The 22,789-nt window shown below is 43.0% G+C and overlaps 1 protein-coding gene across 6 annotated transcripts in view; it reads right to left on the reverse strand.

Moving 5' to 3' along the window:
- CGNL1 (cingulin like 1) overlaps positions 1-22,789 on the reverse strand; it is a 231,078-nt gene that overhangs the window by 42,574 nt on the left and 165,715 nt on the right. For 4 of the 6 annotated variants that reach the window (XM_029574341.1, XM_029574342.1, XM_029574343.1 and 1 more), the window contains exons 13-16: positions 18,880-19,041; positions 17,214-17,270; positions 11,715-11,804; positions 5,024-5,107 (exon numbers count right to left, since the gene is read on the reverse strand). In XM_029574341.1, coding sequence (XP_029430201.1) covers positions 5,024-5,107; positions 11,715-11,804; positions 17,214-17,270; positions 18,880-19,041 — 393 coding nt within the window. The remainder of the gene's footprint in view (positions 1-5,023; positions 5,108-11,714; positions 11,805-17,213; positions 17,271-18,879; positions 19,042-22,789) is intronic. The other 2 variants (XM_029574344.1, XM_029574345.1) reach the window with 1 other exon arrangement.

Genomic DNA, 22,789 nt, shown 5'->3' on the forward strand with positions numbered 1-22,789 from the left:
GTGGTTAGTGCAGTTAGTATAGCGGTGTTTAAAAAAGGATTGGATGAGTTTTTGGAGGAGAAGTCCATTACCTGCTATTAAGTTCACTTAGGGGCGGATTTTCAGAGCCCTGCTCGCGTAAATCCGCCCAAAACCGGGCGGATTTACGCGAGCAGGGCCCTGCGCGCCGGGAAGCCTATTTTACATAGGCCTCCCGGTGCGCGCAGAGCCCCGGGACTCGCGTAAGTCCCGGGGTTCTCGGAGGGGGGCGTGTCGGGGGCGTGTCGGGGGGCGGGCCCGGTCGTCGCGGCGTTCCGGGGGCGTGTCGGCAGCGTTTTGGGGGCGGGTACGGGGGCGTGGCTACGGCCCGGGGGCGTGGCCGCGCCCTCCGTACCCGCCCCCAGGTCGCGGCCCGGCGCGCAGCAGGCCCGCTGGCGCGCGGGGATTTACGTCTCCCTCCGGGAGGCGTAAATCCCCCGACAAAGGTAAGGGGGGGGTGTAGACAGGGCCGGGTGGGTGGGTTAGGTAGGGGAAGGGAGGGTAAGGTGAGGGGAGGGCAAAGGAAAGTTCCCTCCGAGGCCGCTCCGATTTCGGAGCGGCCTTGGAGGGAACGGGGGGAGGCAGCGCGGCTCGGCGCGCGCAGGCTATACAAAATCGATAGCCTTGCGCGCGCCGATCCAGGATTTTAGTGGATACGCGCGGCTCCGCGCGTATCTACTAAAATCCAGCGTACTTTTGCTTGAGTCTGATGCGCAAGCAAAAGTAGGCTGATCGCGCTTCTTTTAAAATCTACCCCTTAGAGAATAGCCACTGCCATTAGCAATGGTAACATGGAATAGACTTAGTTTTTGGGTACTTGCCAGGTTCTTATGGCCTGGATTGGCCACTGTTGGAAACAGAATGCTGGGCTTGATGGACCCTTGGTCTGACCCAGTATGGCATTTTCTTATGTTAAGTCTGGAATTTATAGGAAGGGACAGAATGTCAATATAAATCCTGCACCTCCAGTTCTGTAACTCTGTGCATCCACTGAAATTCCCCCAAACAATGGAGCTTGGATGTTTCCCTTACAGCTCATCATGCTAAAAGATATTTTCAAATTCTGGTGTCACCTCACAGTAACAGCAGCACAAACACCTTCCTCTGCCAGGCACATTGTGAACTAACACAAAACCCTGCAAAAAAGACACTCAAAATCTATACTGCAATCCCATTGTAACATAACAGTAATAACACCAAGGACTCAAACAACAATAACCCTACCTGTGAAAAAGCAAGGGTAAATATTACATTGGGTCCTAGAATACCAATACACCACCTACTGAGGAAACAAAACAAACCCGATTGCTATAGATCCCTATGCTAGCAGAATCTCTCATCATGGTTACACACACACAGAGCAGAGACAGACCCTCACCAAATACAGAATAAAGGAGCACAAATTGGACAAAAACTGAAATGGAAACCCCAAGAAGCCAGACTGTGTATTAACAATGGAAAAACAGAACTACCATTCCTCATAAAGCAAATAAAATGAAGAAACATAAAGCATCAGTTATAATATTAAAACCATACTAATAAGAGTATTTTAAAACTACTGATAAATAGAATTTCTAATAATTAAAATCATATACATTTTTTACAAACACCAATAAAATATTTCAGAACAGCACATATATCAAATAACACCCAATAATTAAAACTAATAAGGATTTTAAAAAAACCCTGCTGTCCATATGTGGGAGCTCTTGATTTCCAGTCACTCTGATATTGTCAAAGATTAGGAGGTTATCCTCTCTCTCTCTCTCACACACACACATACTCACATGTCCATTCCCTCTCACACATACACTGTCACATATATACACATTCATGCTCTTATACCCACCATAACCTCTCACAGACACCGACACACTCTCAGGCTCTAAGACACTCTCTCCCCCCTCCACCCTCCCCCCCCCCCCCCCCCCCCCCCCCCACAAACTCTTACTCCCCTGGATTTTCTCATACACACTCATGCTCTCACTCTCTCTGGCTCCCTCACATACACACAAACACACACACCCAGGCAAGCTCCCATTTATTTTCATACCACTCCCTCACCATCCCCCAGGCATGCACACATTCATTCTCACACACACAGACCCCCAGGCAGGCACCAATTCATTCTCACACACACATACGCCACACACAGGTAGGCACCTATTCTCACACATACAAACCCCAGGAAGACACCCATTCATTCTCATACACAGACCCAGCCTCAGGCAGGCACCCGTGCATTCACACACATACACCCCCAGGCAGACTCCCATTCATACACATGCACACACTAAAGGCAGACTCCCTCTCTTTCTTTTGCCAGCAACCTCGGAGCTTCTCTCATTCCTCTGCTGTCACTGTCACTGATGTCGCATGGCTATTGAGGAGGCGCTGATTGCTGCTACTGGCACTGAAGCCCATTCTGCTGCCTCCTCTGTGCAGGCCCTGTGGGTTTCCACTTCCTCCATGTTGATCTCATACATTGTGAGATCCGCATAGAGAAAGTGCTACTTTTGCACCATTACCAAAGATTACATGTGCCAATCAGTAAAAAGTAATTTATTTTTTTTTACCTTTGCTGTCTGATCTTAGTTTTCTAATGGGTTGGCCACAGGCTTTTTTGTTCCACTTTCCCTTTCTTATTTTTTTGCCAGTTCCTTTCATATTGTCTTTTTTTCTATTTCTTTTCTCTCCATCTATCTTCTTCCCTCAAGCACACAGTCAGGTTCTCATTCTCACATGCTTTCTCTCTCTCTCTCTCACACACACACACAGACTCTCACTCTCACATGCTCTCTCTCATACAATCATTCATACACAGTCTCTCTCTTGCACATGCTGTCTGACTCTCACACACCCAGGCTCTCTCTCACTCCCACATGCTGTCTTGCTCAAGCACAGGCTCTCACTGTCACATGCTGTCTCTCTCTCACATGTTGTCTCTGCAAACATTCAGGTCCTCACTCCCACACACAGTCTCTCAACTCACTCTCACACACAGACACACAATCTCTCAACTCATCTCATACACACACTCTATGGGCCCTCAGCCTCTCTCTTACCTCTGGGCCTCCTCTTCACGGGTTGCTGCAGGATGGGCTCTGCAGCGGCCTTGATCTTCTCGGGCCGATCTGCGGTGGCGGCCCTGCTACCGGGCCTCCTCATCTTCTCAGCCCGCTGCAACAACGCTGCTCCTCTTCTGCACATGGCTGATGCTCCTCCTCCTTCCTGCCCATGCGGCTCCGGCAACATTTTTTTTTCCGGGGCTGTGCGGGCAGGAAGGAGGAGGAGCACCTGTACGTTTAGACGTGACTTTTTTCTTCGGGCTGTGGTGACGTGAGCTCTCCAGCGGCCCTGATCTTCTCTGGCCGTGACGTGGGATCCGCGGCAGCCCTGCTATCGGGTTTCCTCCTCTTCTCAGGCCGCTGCGACATGGGATCCGCAGCGGTCCATTAATGCTCTTCTTCTGTACGCAGCAGATGCTCCTCCTCCTTCCTGCCCTCGCGGCTCCAGCAACATTTTTCTTCCGGGGCTGCGCAGGCAGGAAGGAGGAGTGAATGTGACTCTTTTCTTCGGGCCGTGGTGAGGTAAGCTCCACCACGGCCCCGCCGATCTTCCTGCTGTAGTTCCCTGCTTCCACCGGCCCTGCGGACCCGGCAACACACCTGCACACTGCAGGCAACACACTAATGTGTCGTGACACACACTTTGGAAAGCTCTGCCCTAACATCTGGCCATCTAAGTTCCACGAACTTGCTGGTCACCTTCGACCTTTTGGCATTGAGTAGTTGGTTTCTGAGGAGTTTTAGACTGTTGGTAGCAACCCAGTTGCCTGTGGTGGCACAGGTTGCGCTTCCTCTCTCTTTATCTTGTTTTCCTCTTATCACCCTGCTAGACAAAACTCAGATACCACCAACTCACTGGCATCATTCCAATTGGACTCTGGGAAATTGTAACCTACAGGTTCCAAACCAGCTTCCCTATGGCCTGCAGTAACAGTTAGGTCATGCTTCCTTTATCTGCATCTTATTTATTTAAAATTATTTTTATTCCATACTTTCTAAAGAATCAAGGTAGTAACAAAAAAACAAACAAACATTCATAAGATCATCAAATAAACAAAAACAAACACATACAAACACATCTGGCTCTAGGTAGATCTTCAATTGTCTCCAAACCTATAAACTCCCTTGTTTTCTTCAGATCACTTCTTCACTTGCCTCTGCTCTGAAGGTTGTAGAGGGGAAATGCTTGCAATACTGCAACCTCTCAACATTCTCACCATTGTTCTTTGTATCTGTTCCAAATGCGCTTGAATTCTGACACAGTACTGGTTTCTACCACCTCTGCTGGTAACAATTTCATGCTCATGCTTCACCTTTCAAATTTATTGAAGACTCAAATATTTTAAGATTCCTAGCATTACCCCATTTCCCTTCTTTCACACATATACAAAAGCACACAGGAGTACAACATTTAATCCAGAATGAACCATTCCAGATAATATTTCCGGTTAACAAGCGCTCCCCCTGGTGGCTCAATGTGACCTGGCCCAGCTGACAGGCCCAATGATTTGATAACCTGCTGCTCCTGCCACCTTCGCCATCCCACACAGTTCACAGCCTCAGCTCAATTGTTTGAACAGTGCAGTGCACTGAAGTCAAAATGAGCCACGGCTACAAGAGAGGGAGAGTGTGAGAGACAGAGTGAGTGAGTGTGTGTGTGTTTGTGTGGAGGGTCAGATTGAGCTACAATGTGTGTTGGGTCGGGCTACAGGGTGTCCTCTTGTTATGAATAAAAGTTTTTTGGTTTTTTTCAGCTAAAGAATGAGAGCCTGGGAACTGTTTGTTTTTTTTAAACAAATATACAAATGGACTTTGTATTGCATTTGGGACTATCCAACTAATGTACACAAATAGTGTTAGTCATCAGAACTGACGGTCAGTTGGCCTGATCATGTTTTCTAAAAATAGAAATATGGCAACTCCACCTTCCGCATTACCTGTCTTTCCAATGAAATCTTGTCACACTCCAGGTCTTGTCTCACAGTTTTCTCCTGAAGTAGTTCATTCCTCATTTGTTCCATCTGCAATTAATGAGGAAAAAAACCCCAAAATGTTTTCAGAATCCTAAAGAATTCTAAAGAATAACTAAGTTCATTTAATTGTACTCTGTGTGCTTCTTAACTGTTCAAAACTGCCACTTTGCATACTTGAATTGGCCACAACAGAGCCTTTAATTGCTAGACTAGAATAGCAGCACTGATTCACCCAACATGAGTGAAAAGACCACAAAAATTGGACAAATGTGCAATGCAATGTAGACTGTTTCGGGGCAAACTTGTTGGCAGCTGCCCCTAGAAATCTGCAACTGTTCCGCAGTCTGCACAAACAGTATGTGGATGTCTAATAATGCAAGCAAAATAAAGAACAAACAATGCAACCTAAATAGGATCGGCTATATTGAAGCAGACCTACAGTATTAAACTGCACCTTAGAAAAGGTAGAAACAAAGTTAATGCATTTTGAGCAAGCAGAAATTTCCATAAAAATGGAGAGGCCACACACATCTATTAAATGATTTTCTGATTTCTTTGTTGCTTTCACATGTGAGCATCATAAGTTGTTTTAACTTTTTTTTTTAAATGTGAAGGTCAAACAAGCTGGGAATGTAAGAGCATGCCTTGGGTTACTCCAGTCACATTATAACCTTTAAAACCATATCTTTGACTAATCACATGTTCAAAGCAGGGCATCTGAACAGTTCCAATAAACATGAAACAAATACAAAGCGAAATGGTAATGCATGCAGAAGCACGCATTTGTCCAAGTCCTGGGTTTTAGAACAACACTCTCACATTCTGGAAAGTTCAGGTCATATCAGTTACTGGAACGTAAATGTTGACAGCTGGCTCGAATCTACAGAAAACTGATTAACAAGCTTAGGAATTGTATTTGCTCTGGTCAGGCCTGGAATTGCAGAGTTTTCCCTCTGTGCACTTTCGCACAACGCTGCAAGTGTTTAAAAGACCATCAGAGTCAGACGAAAGGGCCTTTCCTACATATGAGGGACTGAAATCCTGCTTCAAGTAACTTTAAGGTATTCCACACTTTCATGCATTACAGTTTTACGCTTATTTTCAAGTTTGACAGTCATTGCCAGAAAATTACTAAAAGCTGGAGAGGATGATACATTTTACCAAGAAATGACAGTGCATGCAAGATCAGCGCTTTGCTCATGATGCCTGGCACAAACAAACAAAGAACGTTCATCTGTGTGGCCGTATAAAACTTAGCAGAGCTGAGGAAACTGCTCCAATTTTGCAGGCCTCAAAACTTCTTCTTCCTCAATCTAGTTTACATGATCCTCATTGCTAGCGTCAATTATTTTCTAACACTTCAAGGGTAACCAAAATCCATTCCAGAAACAGGGAAATCTTTGCAACAGTAATGCACTACCAACAGGATAAGCAATGTGAATTATTTCCTAATTTGTGTGAGTTGGAAGTTTGCTGATTTTGCATTGTGTACGGCCATTTCCTGCTCTTCATTCTTTAAAAACCCCACAGCTGCATCAGGAGAGAAATGGTTCAGCGACACAGAGAAAAAACCCCCCTAGAAAATAAAATAAAGCACCCCCAAGAAAGCTAAGCACAATGAGTGATCGACTAGAAAGGCAACTGTTAAAGAGGCCACACTGTAATTACACAAACTAACACATTACTCTTTTCCTGCACTCAAAAGCTGTAACAAATCCAAAACAGAATCAGCAGGTCTCAAATCAAGGGAGGTATTTAGAAGATGCCTTCCTTATCTCCTCAATAACTATTACTAGTACATGGCCCTTGGCAATAGTAAGAGCAAGAACAGAAAGGGTTCATTTATACTTATACATGCTTTTGTCAATTCAACACAACACTTTCTTCTCTGATTCTGCTTATCAAGCACAGCTCTCTCTCTCTCTCTCTTCTTACATGACCTAATAGTTTAAACCTGCTACTTTGTTTCCAGCTTGAGGACTACAATGCCATGAGCCTCCACTGTCTGGGGATATTTCCCCATTTAATAATTCCTCCTTCCCTAACACCCCCCCCCCCCCCCCCAAATTCTAGCCCAGCCACTGAAAAGTCTCCGAGTCCTAGACTATGGCTCGTTCTGGGTGCATTCCAAGTTTGGCCAGTAGGTGTCAATGTTGAGCACAGCCATGGACTTCCTCCCCAAGGGGCCATGAACGCTTAGCTGGGTAGACCTCAAACCAGGCCTAGGAATCAAACCATGATTTATCTCAGGGCACAGAGCTGCATTGCCCTGAAGTTCAGACTAATCTGCACTGAATAAGTTGCAAAAGATCCAATTTGCATCATAAGAAAGGAAAAACTATGCATTTTACGGTGACAGTTATCACAGCTGGACTCAAACTAAAGAAACTTTTTAATGAGCAGTAAATCTCAGAAAGCCTACATGGTCTTATTAACAGGAGTTTGTGCCAGCTACAGGATTAAAAACAGCTGGCTATAATTTTGCTGATAATGAACACACCAATTTTAATTTCTAATCGTTTAAGCTGAGGAAGCACTGTTTTCAATTTGCCTCAGCTGGTTCCATATCCTGCACTTCTTGCTAATATTCTAATAGAATCAGAAGGAAAAAAAATGAATAATGGACTACATATTCAATTTCTTTAAGCGGCTGACTCAACATAAACCAGGGAGCTTGGGAAAAGCTAAATGAAACTTTGATGGTTCATCCACTTCAATTCATCACCCCCCCCCCCCTCCTCCTCACTTCATCCACCTGGCACCAACAGAGGAGCAGGTGTGCACAGGTCCCCTGGGAATGCTTTACCGAAAAAGTGAGTGACTGGCAGGGCCACTGCAACTCTATCTGCCTGTATTTACTCTGCTGTCGCCATGGCGACGGGCCTGGCTCTCCCCACAGGTTTCCCGTTTCTCTTCCTCCTGTTGGAAGGGGACCCAGGCAAAAGAGAATTCCATTTCGTTTGCAGAAATGTTTGCCGCCTGCAAGCCCGACAAAGGGAGTTGGTGTTCACTTGGGAAATCATCTCATTTTTTGAGTTACGTCTGCAGTCATTCTTCATCATCAGGAATCAAAGCAAATATGCCACAAGAAACATTTTTCCTTGCTATGCTCCTAAAGCGTTTTCTTTATGACTATTTGAAAGGGGCATATAGGGCTATGTGATCTTTGTTGTGAAAACTGGCCAGCGAAGACCTCTCTCGTATGTTATTTTAGCACTATCAGCATAGCCAATGAGCTGGTTTTGCATGAATTTGCATCACACACCTCATTAACTTTGATTTGCATACAATTTCAAAGTGTGAGCTTTCACACCAAAAGCTTACTACATGCCGAAGCCAAAAAGTTTTGGAAAATCCACTTTGCGCATATAAAAAGGGAAACTTGTGTGCCTACGTCCAATTGCTGTTCTTGCATGAGAAGGGGACTTTGCGAAATTCAGCACCCTTTAGTACATCGGCCTCCTTGGCTTGAGAACTTTCACCACCTTGTTGCACAAAATGTTATTGCACAGATATGATTTCACCACCTTTGTACTAAAGTCAGAGATACTATAGCATAACTAAGCAAGAGAGGATGACAATGTATGATTAAAGATGGCTTTCAAGCAACTTTAATGTTAAAAGAAACCAAGAACCTACAGTCAGCTGTGGCTGAACACCATCTCCTAGTTAACCAGGAGATTTTTATGCAGGATTCATAAAGCATATTTTGATAATTAAAACTAATATGACAATATGTTTACAAAGCTCATCTGCAAGAACAGATATTAGGAAGACAAATCCATTATCATTTATTATGTCATTATAACTGCTTAGCAGACCCTGAAATACTCATCAATAATTGACTACTTAGCCGTTCTGGCAAACTCAAAACAAAGCAACCTTTGTAACTCATGCATGAAATTGGAAGGTTTACATGTCAATAAAACCACTTTTTACTAATTATGTAATATTTTTTGCTACCCAGCTGCCTTTCAGACTTTCATTTAGCTGCTAAATTAATTATAATCAGGTTCCACTCAGCTGTAATTCACAGCACCGCTATGTGCAATAAAGAAAAGATAACAGTGCGCGTAGGTATTTCTGTTCTTATATTTCCATTGTAAGTGCTGTCCTCTTCCCACTATAAACCCCCCTCCTCCCCCAGCCCAGTTTTGTTTCCATTATTCGAGTCACTCAATAAATACTCTCATTCTAACATAGGCCTCAATACCCTAACCCACAGGGGAACTCTTAGGGAACCAAATCATGGCAAAGGCTGGTTCGCTCTGTTTCAAGTTTCTTAACTTAATGCATTTCCCACACAGAATGAAGGACAAATGTCTTGTAAACCCTTCCCTTGTTTTTCTTCTTTTAATTCCTAAAGCAGTAGCATTCGTAGCAGCAGCAGCAGCACTGGCTGCTGGTAAGAGTATTTGATTCGTATTTATTGCTTTAGGCCTTTGCAAGATTTTACGACATGCATTAAACCAAAGTTCTTAAAAAGAGATGTGTACACAGTGCATTGCAGGTGCAACACAGTGTGCAAATTAAACCTCTCTCATCACCAACAGTTAATGCCTACCCTCAAAGAAAAGCAGCAGAATGCTTCAGTGGTGGCAAGAAGGATTCTTCTCAAAGAAATGCAGCTTTTTAAATGCATTATCTGGAGACTGTACACTGAAGAGAAATCATTAGCTGCAAGGAAACTTGTTTGTTTTTGCAAAAGCATGCATTAGCCCTACTGCTGCATTTAAAGCTGGTTTTCTCCTAGTCTCAAATTCTTCTGCCTAAATTCACATTGGACTTGGGTACGTGTAACATTGTAAAACAGTGGCAGACAATAAATAAACGGCCCATCCATTCTAGGCAGTTGAAATTCTCTCTCTCTATCACTTTGGGGTGCTGCGCATATAAACTCCCCATACGGAAAACAGCCCCTGCTTCCCCACCCTGTTCCAATCACTGCCCTCTATATCTGTCCCAAATGTTTACATTCAGTTATGGTGCTAGGCTCCACTACCTCCGCTCACAGGCTCTTCCTCTTTGGATCTTACAAGTCATATTTAATAGGGATGTGAATTGGGTGCCGGAATCTGTTCTGGTTTCGTGGACCCACGGGAAATTCCATTTCCCATGGTCCAGACGGTTTTGTTTTTTGGCTGTCCCGAGCCAGGAAAAAAAACACCACAAAAAAAAACCAACCCACCCCGACCCTTTAGATCTAATTATTTACAATCTCCCACCCTCCCCAAACTTTCCTAAAGTACCTGGTGGTCCAGCAGGAGTCCCGGGAGCGATCTCCCGCTCTCGGGGCGTCGGCTGCCAGTAAACAAAATGGCGCCGGTGGCCCTTTGCCCTTACCATGTGACAGGAGCTATCAGTGCCATTGACTGACCCCTACCACATGGTAGGAGCAATGGATGGCCTGCGTCATTTTTTTAAGATGGTGCCGGACTTCCATTGCTCCTACTATGTGACAGGGGCCAGTCAATGGCACCGATAGCCCCTGTCACATGGTAAGGGCAAAGGGCCATCGGCGCCATTTTGATTAGTGGCAGCCGACAGCCCGAGAGTGGGAGATCGCTCCCGGGACCCCAACTGGACCACCAGGTACTTTAGGAAAGTTTTTTCTTTGGGGGGGGGGTCAGGAGGGTGGGGGATTGTAAATAATTAGATCTAAAGGGTCAGGGTGGGTTTGGGGTTTTTTTTTCTGTGTGCCCTTTCTCCCCCCCCCCCCCAAAAACGATAAGAAAACTACACGAAAATTTCATGGGGTTTTCCTATCATTTTCGGGGACCCCTGATACATGACTGATTTGAAAATATTGCATGATATTTTCATCAGTCAAAAAAACGATGCACATCCCTAATATTTAACCCAAAACCCAGAACCCCTCCCTCCATGTCTTGTAAAAACCCACATAGCCACCAAAACTAGTGAAAGAAACATTTTAGACACATCAAAGGCTGTAAGCTTTCAGAATTTGCTTTCTGGGAATTCTTAACCACCTCAAACTCTCTGCAAAATTTCTCCATTCAGCCTTCTTGATGGTTAAAAATGGCATACTTTTCAAATGGCTTATGCGACCCTGCCTGTTTTTTTTATGGAGGAGTACAATTTCTTATATAACGGACTTACGATGACTGCAATGGCAGATATGCTTTTTTGACACTTGGTTGTGTTTCCTACCGGAGTCCAATCTTCCCATCTATAAAGCCTTTAAATATGATTTTTTGCTAATTGCATGGTCTCTCTTGAATCCACAGAATGATTTGATGGGAAGTAGGCAAATGCTACCTCTGTTTACTTTTCACAGCTTTACAGCATGATTTATTTAGAAGCACCAGCAGCATTTAATATCGACACATACTGTTTGCAGGGCGTCTTCTCACTTGCGTACAAAATTGTTGTGTACATCTGCAGTTTAGTGGATTCTAACCATTGTCTACACGATAATTAAGGTTACGTTTGTGATTTGTTATACCAATTTTGTATGTACCAGCATTTTGCATTCAATAAAAGCATTTAAAAATAATTAGCTGGCTTAATTGTGAACCAAAGTCCCATTATCCATACACAGATAGATATTATGGTCTCATGCATGTTGCTTAGTTTCCACTCTGCTGTCCTAGGACACTGAAACATGTCCATTTCATGCAGTCCAATGGAGTACCTGTTCTCTGCATCTGTTGATCCTTTCTGTTAACAAATCAGAGTTGCTCCTCTCTTCATCAAGCTCCATCTCTAGTTGGGCCATCTTGTCCTAAAAGATACAAACCAAAGTTCATTTTCAAAAGCATTTCCATGGGTAAACAAAACTGCCCTCCCACTATGTGGCTAAATGTATGTACATACTGCCCATCTGTGCATAAAGATTACATGAACTGAGTGGAGGTAGTCCTGGGAGGTGGAGCTGGAGGAGGGGCTTAGAATTACACACAATTATTGGGTTCTCATAAATATGCACAAATTTTCCCCAAACTTCCTGCATATGTAATAGCAGGCATAATTGTGTGTGGGTACATTTGCTGGAATATTTTTTCAACATGGACTTATGCATATAAATCCACTTTGAAAACTGGTGTAACTTAAACATGCATTTTTTGCTGCCTAATTCAGGAAGACTGTTTGAAAATTACCCCCAAATGCTTTATGTGCAAACTATGGGTCTTGATAAAAGATGTTCTCCATAAGCACACTGAGTAAAAGCTCTTTCTGAATAAAATCCTAAGAGATCTATTTACTAAGCTGTGATTCTGTATTAATGCACGTTCAAAACTGAAATTGGCAGTGTGTGTTAAAAAAAACCCCATTACCATGTAATATCAGAATTGCTCACGTGAGCTTTGCCAATCTCACAGAAAATGTATTTATTTATTTAAAAATATTTATATCCCACACCCTCCGAAAAGTTTGGGGTGGGTTTCAGGCTGACATACACAATAGTAATAATAAACCAATAAAAAATATAAAAACAAGGCAAAATCAAATTTCAGTAATTCAAACAAGACAAGCCAGACAATAACAGATGGAAACGATATCTAATGTACAGAACCTTGCATTATTAAAATGCTAAGAAAAAAAAGATGAACAAATGAGAGGCACAATTTGAGCCAACTTACAGAGCTATAGCACATACAAATGTATGTAAAGCAGCTTATTAATATGCAAAAAAGCTTAACACAGCTTTAAGCCATAACATAGTAACATACATATTAAAATGGTAAATGATGGCAGATAAAGACCAAAATGGTCCATCAAGTCTGTCAAGCAAGGTGTTGTAACTGCTGCTCCAAGCTGGTTACCCTAAGAGCAAGGAGATCGCATGCCATAAAAGCAAGCAATAGCCAAACTTTATGCATGCTAAGGGTAAGGCAAGCAATGTGACAAGATGGTAACTAGGGCCAGAGGGATGCTGAACCACATAGAGAGAGAAGCATAATTATAATGCCCTGGTATAGGTCATGAGGAAGCCTCACCTGGAATGCTCTGTTCAGTTCTGGAGGTCTTATTGCAAAAAGGATAAAGATAGGACAGAAGCAACCAACCCAGTGCAGGGTCTGCACCAAAAGCCATATGAGATAAGACAGAAGGACCTAAATATGTAACCCTAGAGGAGAGGTACGACAGGGGGATATGATACAGACTCCTAAATACTGGGTGATATAAAGTATCTTAAGACAATTCTAATGCACAAACAGGCCGATTCAGTAAAGTCCGCGGGAGAGCGGACGAACGCCTGCTCTCCCGGCGCGCGCACTGGCCACTCGCTGGTGCACGCGATTCAGTATTTAAATTAGGTGGTGCGGTAGAAACAGGCAAAAGGAGGTGCTAGGGACACTAGCGCGTCCATAGTGCCTCCTTTTAGCCCGGAGCTGTAACTGTCAGCGGGTTTGACAGCCGATGCTCAATTTGCCGGCGTCTGTTCTCGAGCCCGCTGACAGCCATGGGCTCAGAAACCGGACGCCGGCAAAATTGAGCATCCAGTTTCGGCCTGACAGCTGCCAGTCCATTTTAAATTTTTTTTTCTTTAACTTTTTTTACTCTTCGGGACCTCCGACTTAATATCGCCATGATATTAAGTCGGAGGGTGCACAGAAAAGCAGTTTTTACTTCTTTTCTGTGCACTTTCCCGGTGCCGGCAGAAACTAGCGCCTACCTTTGGGTAGGCGCTAATTTCTTAAAGTAAAATGTGCAGCTTGGCTGCACATTTTATTTACTGTATCGCACAGGCATACCTAATAGGGTCATCAACATGCATTTGCATGTTGAGGGCACTATTAGGTGCCGCGGGTTGGACGCGCGTTTTCCTCCCCTTACTGAATAAGGGGTAAGGGAAAACACGCGTCCAAGGGCAGGTTAACAATGCGCTCCGGAGTGCACTGTACTGTATCAGCCTGTAAGTATTTTGTTGACCTATAATATGAATGTTGCTTTTTTAAACCGTCATGATCTTCTTTTGGAATGATGGTATATAAAATGCTTAAATAAAATAAAATAAATAAATAGCTGAAAGATATTAATAATGCACAAAATAATGCACAAAAATCAAACCTTTTCCAGTGGAAAGGAAGCTGTAGAACTAGGGATCATGATATGAAGGAGGTAGACTCAGGAACATCAGGAAAGATTTTTCACAGATGGATGGATGCGTGGAATGCCCTCCCGGAAAAGGTGGTGAACAACAGTAATAGAATTCAAAAGTACATGGGATAAGCACAGAAGATTCCTACTGGCTAGAGGTTGGAAATGAAGAACTGGAGTAACCTAACATTTCTACATGGGGGTAACCTGCATGAAGCAGCACTTACAAGCTATGGTGTCATTAACTACTGCCAAGAGCGCTGGCAGGCACAAATGGGCCTGAAGTTTAGACTCTGACAGCCTCCTCCAGCACAGAAGCAATCCCACTCCACACCATCCAAAAAGCCCTCCCCTGCATGCACCCCAAAAATGTAAGCTCTGCACCCTTTAAAATTATAGCCCCAACTCCACACTTCCTCCCTTGTCCTCAGGTCTGTAATAGAGTAGGCGTGATCCCCACAATGGCATGACTGACTCGAGAGTAGACTCTCCTTTTCCCCTTACATGCAGGATCAGCCAGTGCCATTTCAGATGGCAAGAAGCAACTGTCCCATTATAGACCCTGGGGGTACCCACAGGGTGCGCACTTTTTTTTTTGCATCATAGATGTGAGATTTCCAGATTTTCACTTTGTGGGGGCCTGCAGGGTGGGCCTTCTTAGGAGGGGGATCCTGAGTAGGGGTGGCTGAGATGGCATGTTTCCAGAGATGAAATCGCCCGCTGGTAATGTGCACTCATTCCCAGATGTGGGAACAGTACCATGGTATTCACTAAAGTGCAGTACTCAAATATCGCAATTTAACAAATATTGAGGGACCTATAGTGGACTAAAACCATCCATTCGCATATTATATCGCATGTTCTCAACTAGATTTGATAATAGTTTTTCCTATTTGCCTTTCAAGTTGCAGTTTTAATATAAGATTCACTAAATAACAATATACAGAAAGCTGCACTGTACTGAAAATTAAAAGCTAAATACAGAGGTCAACATTTGGCACCAATTAGCCTATTTAGTGCCAACTTAGCCAGCTAAGGGGTGCAGTATGAATATTCAGCTGCACTAAGTGACCGCTACTTAGTCAGCTGCGTGAGGGGCAGACAGGGCATTCTGGGGTGGAGCCACTTATTTGGCTACTTTAACCAGATAAATGCTGAGTTTTACCCTTATCTGGCTTAGATAGCTGGAAAAGTTTAGGATCGCTGTTCAGTAGTCCTAAAGTTAGCTAGATAAACTTATCCAGCTAACTTTAAAATAGCAAGTATATTCAGCAGAACAGCTGGACTGCTGAATCTCTCAGGCAAGTTAGCTGGATAGTGGCTGATTATGGTTCTTTTAAATGTTCAATTTTATTCCATGCAATTTAAACTAGCTGAAATGTGGAACAACCTTTCCCTGAAATGATGATGCAGTAGAAATGCACATCTCTGAAGACTGTAATTGAAAAACTTTGCCCATAACCCAGTTACTACTGGGCAGGGTGGATATGCTCTGGATCGCACTATCCCAGGCTCTATTGGAGTAGGTGACAACTTCTGTTTTGGAGTGCCCCAAACAAGTCTGGTTTTCATATGTTATTAATTGTATTTATGTTTAGCTCATACCTTTTCATTAGTAGCTCAAGACAAATTACAAAGTAGGTACTTCCCTGTCCCCAGAGGGCTCTGCACCTGAGGCAATGGAGGGCTAAGTGACTTGCCCAAGGTCACAAGGAACAGCAGTGAGGTTCAAACCCTGGCTTCCCTGGTTCTAGCCTGCTGCTCTAACCACTAAGCTACTCCTCTGCCGGTTATCCACAGTGAGAAATATCTGAATACAAATCATGCAAATCTACCATATGCGTATTCAGACTCATCTGAGGCACTCCAGGACCCGAGGTGTCTACTCCTGCTCTATAGAAACAATCAATCAGAGGAAATCCTAAAAAATATAAAGTCTCAGATTGTACTAGACTGCCCAAGAGCAACCCAAGACTGGAGGTGATTCTCTCTCTCGCCACGAGAGGGGTAGTCAAAGCTGGAATTACGGTATTTACATCTCAGAGCTATTCCACTCTATGCGCTGAAGTTGATAACTTTAGTGTCTACTGAATCCTTTTGACTTCCACAAAAACCACTCATAAAAAGGTAGTATTAAAAGAAACTGGCCTTTATATTTAGCATTTTTATAAAAGCTATCATGTGGTGCCATTGCTCTCTTAGAAGCCCTCCCATTAACAAGTTTCCATTGCTGTAAACATTACATTCTCTTGGACAGCTCATTTCTATCATTTCCATATGATGTATATGGTAAGTTTATATCCTATTAGCACCCAACGAACAAATGTGGGAAAGAAAAAAATGCACATGGTTTCAATTTAAACCAACTAGAGAGCTTGTTGATAACCGGATATGTGATCACAGCTGTTTCGATCATACATGGTAAGCAGCAGCTGCTTACTGACTGATCTGATTGACAGGAGCTCTCTTTCATATTATTTCTATGTTTCAGCACCTTGCAATTACCTTGGATTTATCTGGACATTTAGGAAGGATAAAGACATGCCAGGCACTGTCAGTCAATCTAACACTAGATGCGCTCTAATTTATCACTCATAAATAACAGAGAATATGGCAGCAGATAAGGACCATAAGGTCCATCCAATCTGCTCAAATTCAGTCTTGGTGCAATCGCCGTTTACCCACATAAATGGAGTTTGACAAAGTCCCAGTTGCCAGATGATCTCCAGCTTTCCCTTCCCCTAACTGCATCTTAGAATCTTCTGTGCTTATCCTGTGCCATTTGGAATGGAATTCCTGTTTCTACCTTCTCTGACTGATCATTCCCTTCCGTGCAGAAATATTTTACGGTGTTACTCTTAACTGTGCCCCCTTGGAACCTTACACTGTGAAGCTTTTGCTTTAGAACATCTTTCTCCCTGAAAGCGGTTTCCTTCTTGTGCATTATCTATACTACTGAGCTATTTCCTCTCCTCTCTCTCTTCCAGGATATACATATTTAGTTACTTGAGTCTCAAGTCATAGGGCTACAGTCAACAATTTAACAAAGCAGCATAGGACCCTGGAGCAAATAAAACTAACTACCCACCTTTGTTTGTGGTGATGAGTTGGGGAAACTTGTTTTTTCTGGACCAGCCCTGCTGTACTAGAGTAGGAATGTTTTTTTATATGAATTAATTGCCCTATATAGCCAATAACAAAGTTATGTGAATATTTAAAACTCACTTATAGTTTCAACACACATTAGTACTGGTATCATTCACACAATTTAATTTTAAATTGGCAGTGTGAGGACTCTGAAGTAAATAAAACCCAATGCCAAGGAAAGGTCTAAGAATATATAACATTGCCATGTTCTGCCTGTATGAAATATCCATTTATACGGCAGAAGAGGCAGCTAAGCATATGGTGCTTGCAAAATCTTTCGTAAAGAGCATCCTACCAGCACAAAGCTCGAGCCCAGATGGTAACAGAATTTATTAAATGAGAATGCAATCACAAATTAAACCGTATGGCCCAATTTTCAAACTTCCGGCCTTGGTGCAATATCCCCACACATGCTGCATCTGCTTTTTGTGCATGTGAAATAGAAACTCAGACGCACAGATCTGAAAATATCAAAGGCCATTTATGTGGGTAAACAGTGATTTCCCCACAAACTGACTTTCAAAAAACACCCTCCGGGCACACATTCCTCTAACCACATTAAAGGGAGGCATTCCTGGGGATGCATTTTTTTTTGAGGGGGCGGGACTGGAAAATGACATGCACTGATTGTTTTCCAATTTATGGGCATTTTCCATCACCCCCACCAACCCCATACTAACCCTCCAGCCCCAGCCGAATACTTCCAAAGCCCTTACTGCAAATGAGAGCTCAGAACATGCATCTGAGCAGTGCTGGATATGCTGGGAGCCGCATGCATTTTCCGAGCTCCTGGTCATGGCCTTTAGCAGGATCCAGTTATAGCAGAAAGGTCAGGGTGGAAGCAATGGGGACTGGAGTATTTTGGAACTGGGGGGCAATGTTCTCTCTAATTTTTGACAGGCTATGTGCGCATAAGTTTTCTTCTGTGAAATTTTTGCGTCTACAAGTCAGTATAATGCAAATATCATTGGGATTTCTTGTGCTCATTATGTTCATGACCTGTGTGTGTGCTCACATGTGCACAGCTTACAGGAAACAGTGCTGGGGGAGTGGGGTCAGCAATTTGCCCATAAGACCATTCAATTTTTTTTTTTCATTCTTTGCGGGGAACTTTGGGGAAGGAGTGAATTGGCCACCGGGCCAAATCTTGGCATCACTTGGTTTGTGTGGGGGAAGGGGGAGAGTATCAGGTACCAGACTTGCTCAGCTTATCTTCTTGTGGATGTCAGGGGAGGGGGGCACTTAACCAATTATATGCTTCTGAATATAGCTGGTTAAAGAGAACTTGAAAACTTAACCGGTGATACTCCAACATACCCAGTTAGGTTTCAAAGTTATCTGGCTACACATAACTTGAAAACTTTATTCACAGATATTCAGTGAAACTTAGCTTGCTGAATATCCCTGATAACTTATCCAGCTAATTTTAGCAGCATACACTCTGTTTTCCAGTTCTTTGAATAATGGCCTCTAAATATTTAGCAAGCTATTAACTCATTCTACCCAACTATTCAGCACATAAAAACTGCAGATGAACCAGGTACATTTCACACAACATAATTCTGGCCAGAAAGCATTAAAAATGACCAAAGTAATGTTCCATGTACCTCCATTAATTTGACTTGTCTAGAGCGATCATCTTTCAGATGAACTTTGGCATCCAGCTCATACTGTAGGTCTTTGATTGTCTGCTCCAGGAGCTGATTCTTTGTCAGTGAGTCTTCGTGGGCACGCTGGTGGTCCCGTACATCCTCTTCCATGTGACGCACCTAAAACCAAAAGGGAACAGGAAGGAAGCGTACAGCTCAGTCTGCTGTAAAATGGAGCAACATTTTTCCAGAAATGTGTTATTTCCATTACGGTCAGTTCCGTTAGTGGTAATGAGGATGCCAGGGAGAAGTTTAGGTCTCAAGCCCCACGTGCCAGCTTTGTGCCCAACAACAGACGGTTCCTTACACGCTGGCAGAAGCACGTGACATAGAATAGTTAACCCCTTGGAGATATGCGGCGAGTGTCTTTAAGGCACAGGCCCCCATTTCCGGTAGCAGATCAAGGGTAGATTCTGCGAAAATAATGCAAATTTGTATTTTGCTTTATGAAATGACATTTGTGTGTTCATTTTATTTGTTAGGAGATCTCAGAGAACGAAAGGCAGAGAGCCTGGGGATGGGTCAGAGAGAGGGACTCTAGGCACAGAGGGAGGGAAGAACCTGAGGAATCTAAGGACCCTCTACCTAACACTGATCCCTTCCCTTGTGGCGGCCAGACTTTGTTCTGCTGAATTGTATAGACTACACCCTAATACATGAAGACGAGACTCGCGCTAACTTCTCTCAGAAGTCACACTAACCAAGATGGAATACTAAGGTTTAAGGTTTAAGGTTTATTTGTGCTTATATACCATTGTCTCGGCGTAGCCTTCACAGCGGTTAACATGGTAATAAAATACAATAAAAGAAAATTACAAACAATAATAATAATAGAAGATAAAATTTAACAAGTAAGAATAAAAGATATCTTAATAAAATAATGTCTGAAGCCATAAATATTAAACCAATAAATACTAAAAACATAAAACATGCTTTAAGTATTGAGGTTAATAAAAGTCAGAGCCACCTGTGATTGTGCAGTTACATTGATGCCTATTTCTTATCTTCATCATATGCTGCATAGAATAGCCAAGTTTTAAGTTCTGCTTTAAACTTATTTTTTTCTTGCTGCATTCATTTCTTGCTGCATTCATTTCACTGCCGATGCCAGTGAAAAGGCCAGGATTTACATAATTGCCCAAACTGCTCATAACTGTCTATACTGCAAGGAGACTGTCCTGTTACTCTCTTGCTTTGCCAAAACAGGAAACATGTTTGCCGGTGAAAAAGAACAACAGCTTTTAAGTGGAAAGTCACAGTTACTCTGCCCAGAGTGCATCCAACGTGACCTATGATTGGCTGGGATTACCTCACCCGTGACTGTAAAGACACTGCTGAAAAGGTATAACAAAGGTAACAAGACAAAAAGGATCTTCCGAGAGTCATCATGACCATCATAATGAAGTTTTGGGCACAGACATATTCGCTCCCTTCTGATCTACAAGAAGCAGTTTTGTCATAATTGCCAGAGTAAGTCCTTATTGTATTTGCTTGCAAAGAAAATCTAGAAGAACCTTGCTCTCTGTTTACAAATTCTCTCTGAAATCCCAAGTACATGCGAATATCTACCTTTCTGTATACATACATGCTATAATCAGATTGGTATTGCAATTTTAATAATAAAATTAGTTTATTTGGGTGACTTAAGTCTCCAGAAATTATTTGATTTGAAAGTCTGATGGTCTATGTTGGCATTGTTACCATCAATTCTCCTCAAGCTGGTAACACTGACACTATGTCCTCTCCGGTCCCTTTATTCTCTTCTTGCACCCTCCCTCTCCAATCCCCTCAATCTCCGCCCACCCCAAATCCCAGCTTCTTAGGAGGACGACAGCCACAGTGTGGTATCTAGGACCTGTGTCACTCATTGAACCACGTACTTCAAAAGAGTAACATCATCCCCGTGGCCCAAGTGCAGCATAGTCACTGTCCTCCTCCTAATCTGCTAGGCTTGGAATGGGGTTGAGAAAAGGGAAAGATATACAGGCTGTCACTTTGGCTTCTACCCAGCACAGAGTGTTCATGGGAACATAAGAACATGCCATACTGGGTCAGACCAAGGGTCCATCAAGCCCAGTATCCTGTGTCCAACAGTGGCCAATCCATGTCACAAGTACCTGGCAAGTACCCAAACATTAGAAAAATCACAAGCTACTATTGCTAATTAATTACCCTAAAAGCAGTTTATGGATTTATCCTCTAGGAACTTATCCAAAACTTTTTAAACCCAGTTACACTAACTGCTGTAATCACGTCCTCTGGCAATTAATTCCAGAATTTAACTATGCGCTGTATGCAAAAGAATTTCTTCAATTTGTTTTAAATGAGCTGCTTGCTAACTTCATGGAGTGCCCCCTGGTCCTTCTATTATCTGAGAGAGTAAATAACCAATTTACATTAACTTCTTTAAGTCCTTTCATGATTTTGTAGACTTCTAGCATATCCCCCCTCAGTTGTCTCTTCTCCAAACTGAACAATCCTAACTTCTTTAGCCTTTCCTCACAGGACAGCAGTTCCATGCCCTTATCATTCTGGTCACCCTTCTCTGCACTTTCTCCAGTGTAGCTATATCCTTTTTGAGATGCGGTGACCAGAATTGCACACAGTATTCAAGGTATTCCATAACAATTTTTCTGGCTCTGACATGTACAGACACCACAGAAAGGGTAAAGTTCAGAAATCCAGCAACTTCAGTAAATGCTGGTTATAAAATGGGATCCTTGCTCACCACATAGACAATACAGTCCACAAATTTAAAAATCAAAGGATAAACGGTGAAGCCAAAATAAATAAGGAACCTTTATAAAGGAATGCATTTCCATACACCACACCAAAAATATCATAATGTGCTTGCAAATCAAGACCTCAGAAGAAGCTTATCAAAACAACAAATTTAGACTAGGCAAAGGTACAATACAACATAGCATTACCAAAGAAATCTTTCCATAATGCAATGGAAACAACATAATGCAGCCTTTTGTAAATAATGCCTACTAGAGAAAGGATTTGCTAACAAAATAGTTGTACAGTAAGAGGACAATTTCCAAACTATTTTACCTGAGTAACTAAGCAGTTACCTTGGGTAAAGTCAAGGGCTGAAAACTGCCTCTGCAGATAAAACACCCAAGCTGCTTTGATTTGTAACAGAAAGAGGTGGAGTCATGGGCAGGGGGAAGGCGGAGCCAGCTGCTAACATGCAGGGATTTAATTTAAAAATCTCCACAAGTTATTTATGGCACAGACTTTGCACTTGCTTTTCAGGAGGTGAAAAGTCCATGGGTACAAATGTGCCGAAAGCACCGAGCCGTCCTACATTTTTGAAAGAAAATTCTGTGGGGTAGTCTCCCTTTGAAAATGTGGTTGCGAGATAACCATAGGCCTGCGAGCGCCCCATGGGGCTTAAAAATTGCACTACGAAAATGCGCCTTAACTCCCTGTATGGAAGAGACTCTTCAAAGCAGAAACCAAAAGGAAAGGTTTATGGCTGCATTTTGGTGCGGCTCCCCTTTTGCATCTAAATGAAAAAACCCCTGGGACTTTGGATCCTTGCGAGGACAACGTTCAAAGGCATTTGGCCAAGTAATGAGGTATTTTCCTGGCTGAATTCCCTGGGCCAAAAGCTGCCCTCTCCTGAAAGTAGCACAAGGTAACGGGGAGTGAGCGGAGGTAGGCAGAGGGTTTTCATTTTCATTTTCAAATCCCCGTGCATAGCCTGCACTTGCTGCAAATCAGGTGCAACGTCAGCGGGTTCTTTTGTACCTGCAGGCCCCTCCAGGCCAAAGAGAATTTTCCCTCTGCAATCTGCTTGCATCATACCCACGGACCCAAAAACTACCCATAGGGCTTAAAAATGTTTCCACCATAAGAT

The sequence above is a fragment of the Rhinatrema bivittatum genome, chromosome 13 (assembly GCF_901001135.1).
Source record: "Rhinatrema bivittatum chromosome 13, aRhiBiv1.1, whole genome shotgun sequence".
In the NCBI taxonomy this organism is placed as follows: Eukaryota; Metazoa; Chordata; class Amphibia; order Gymnophiona; family Rhinatrematidae; genus Rhinatrema; species Rhinatrema bivittatum.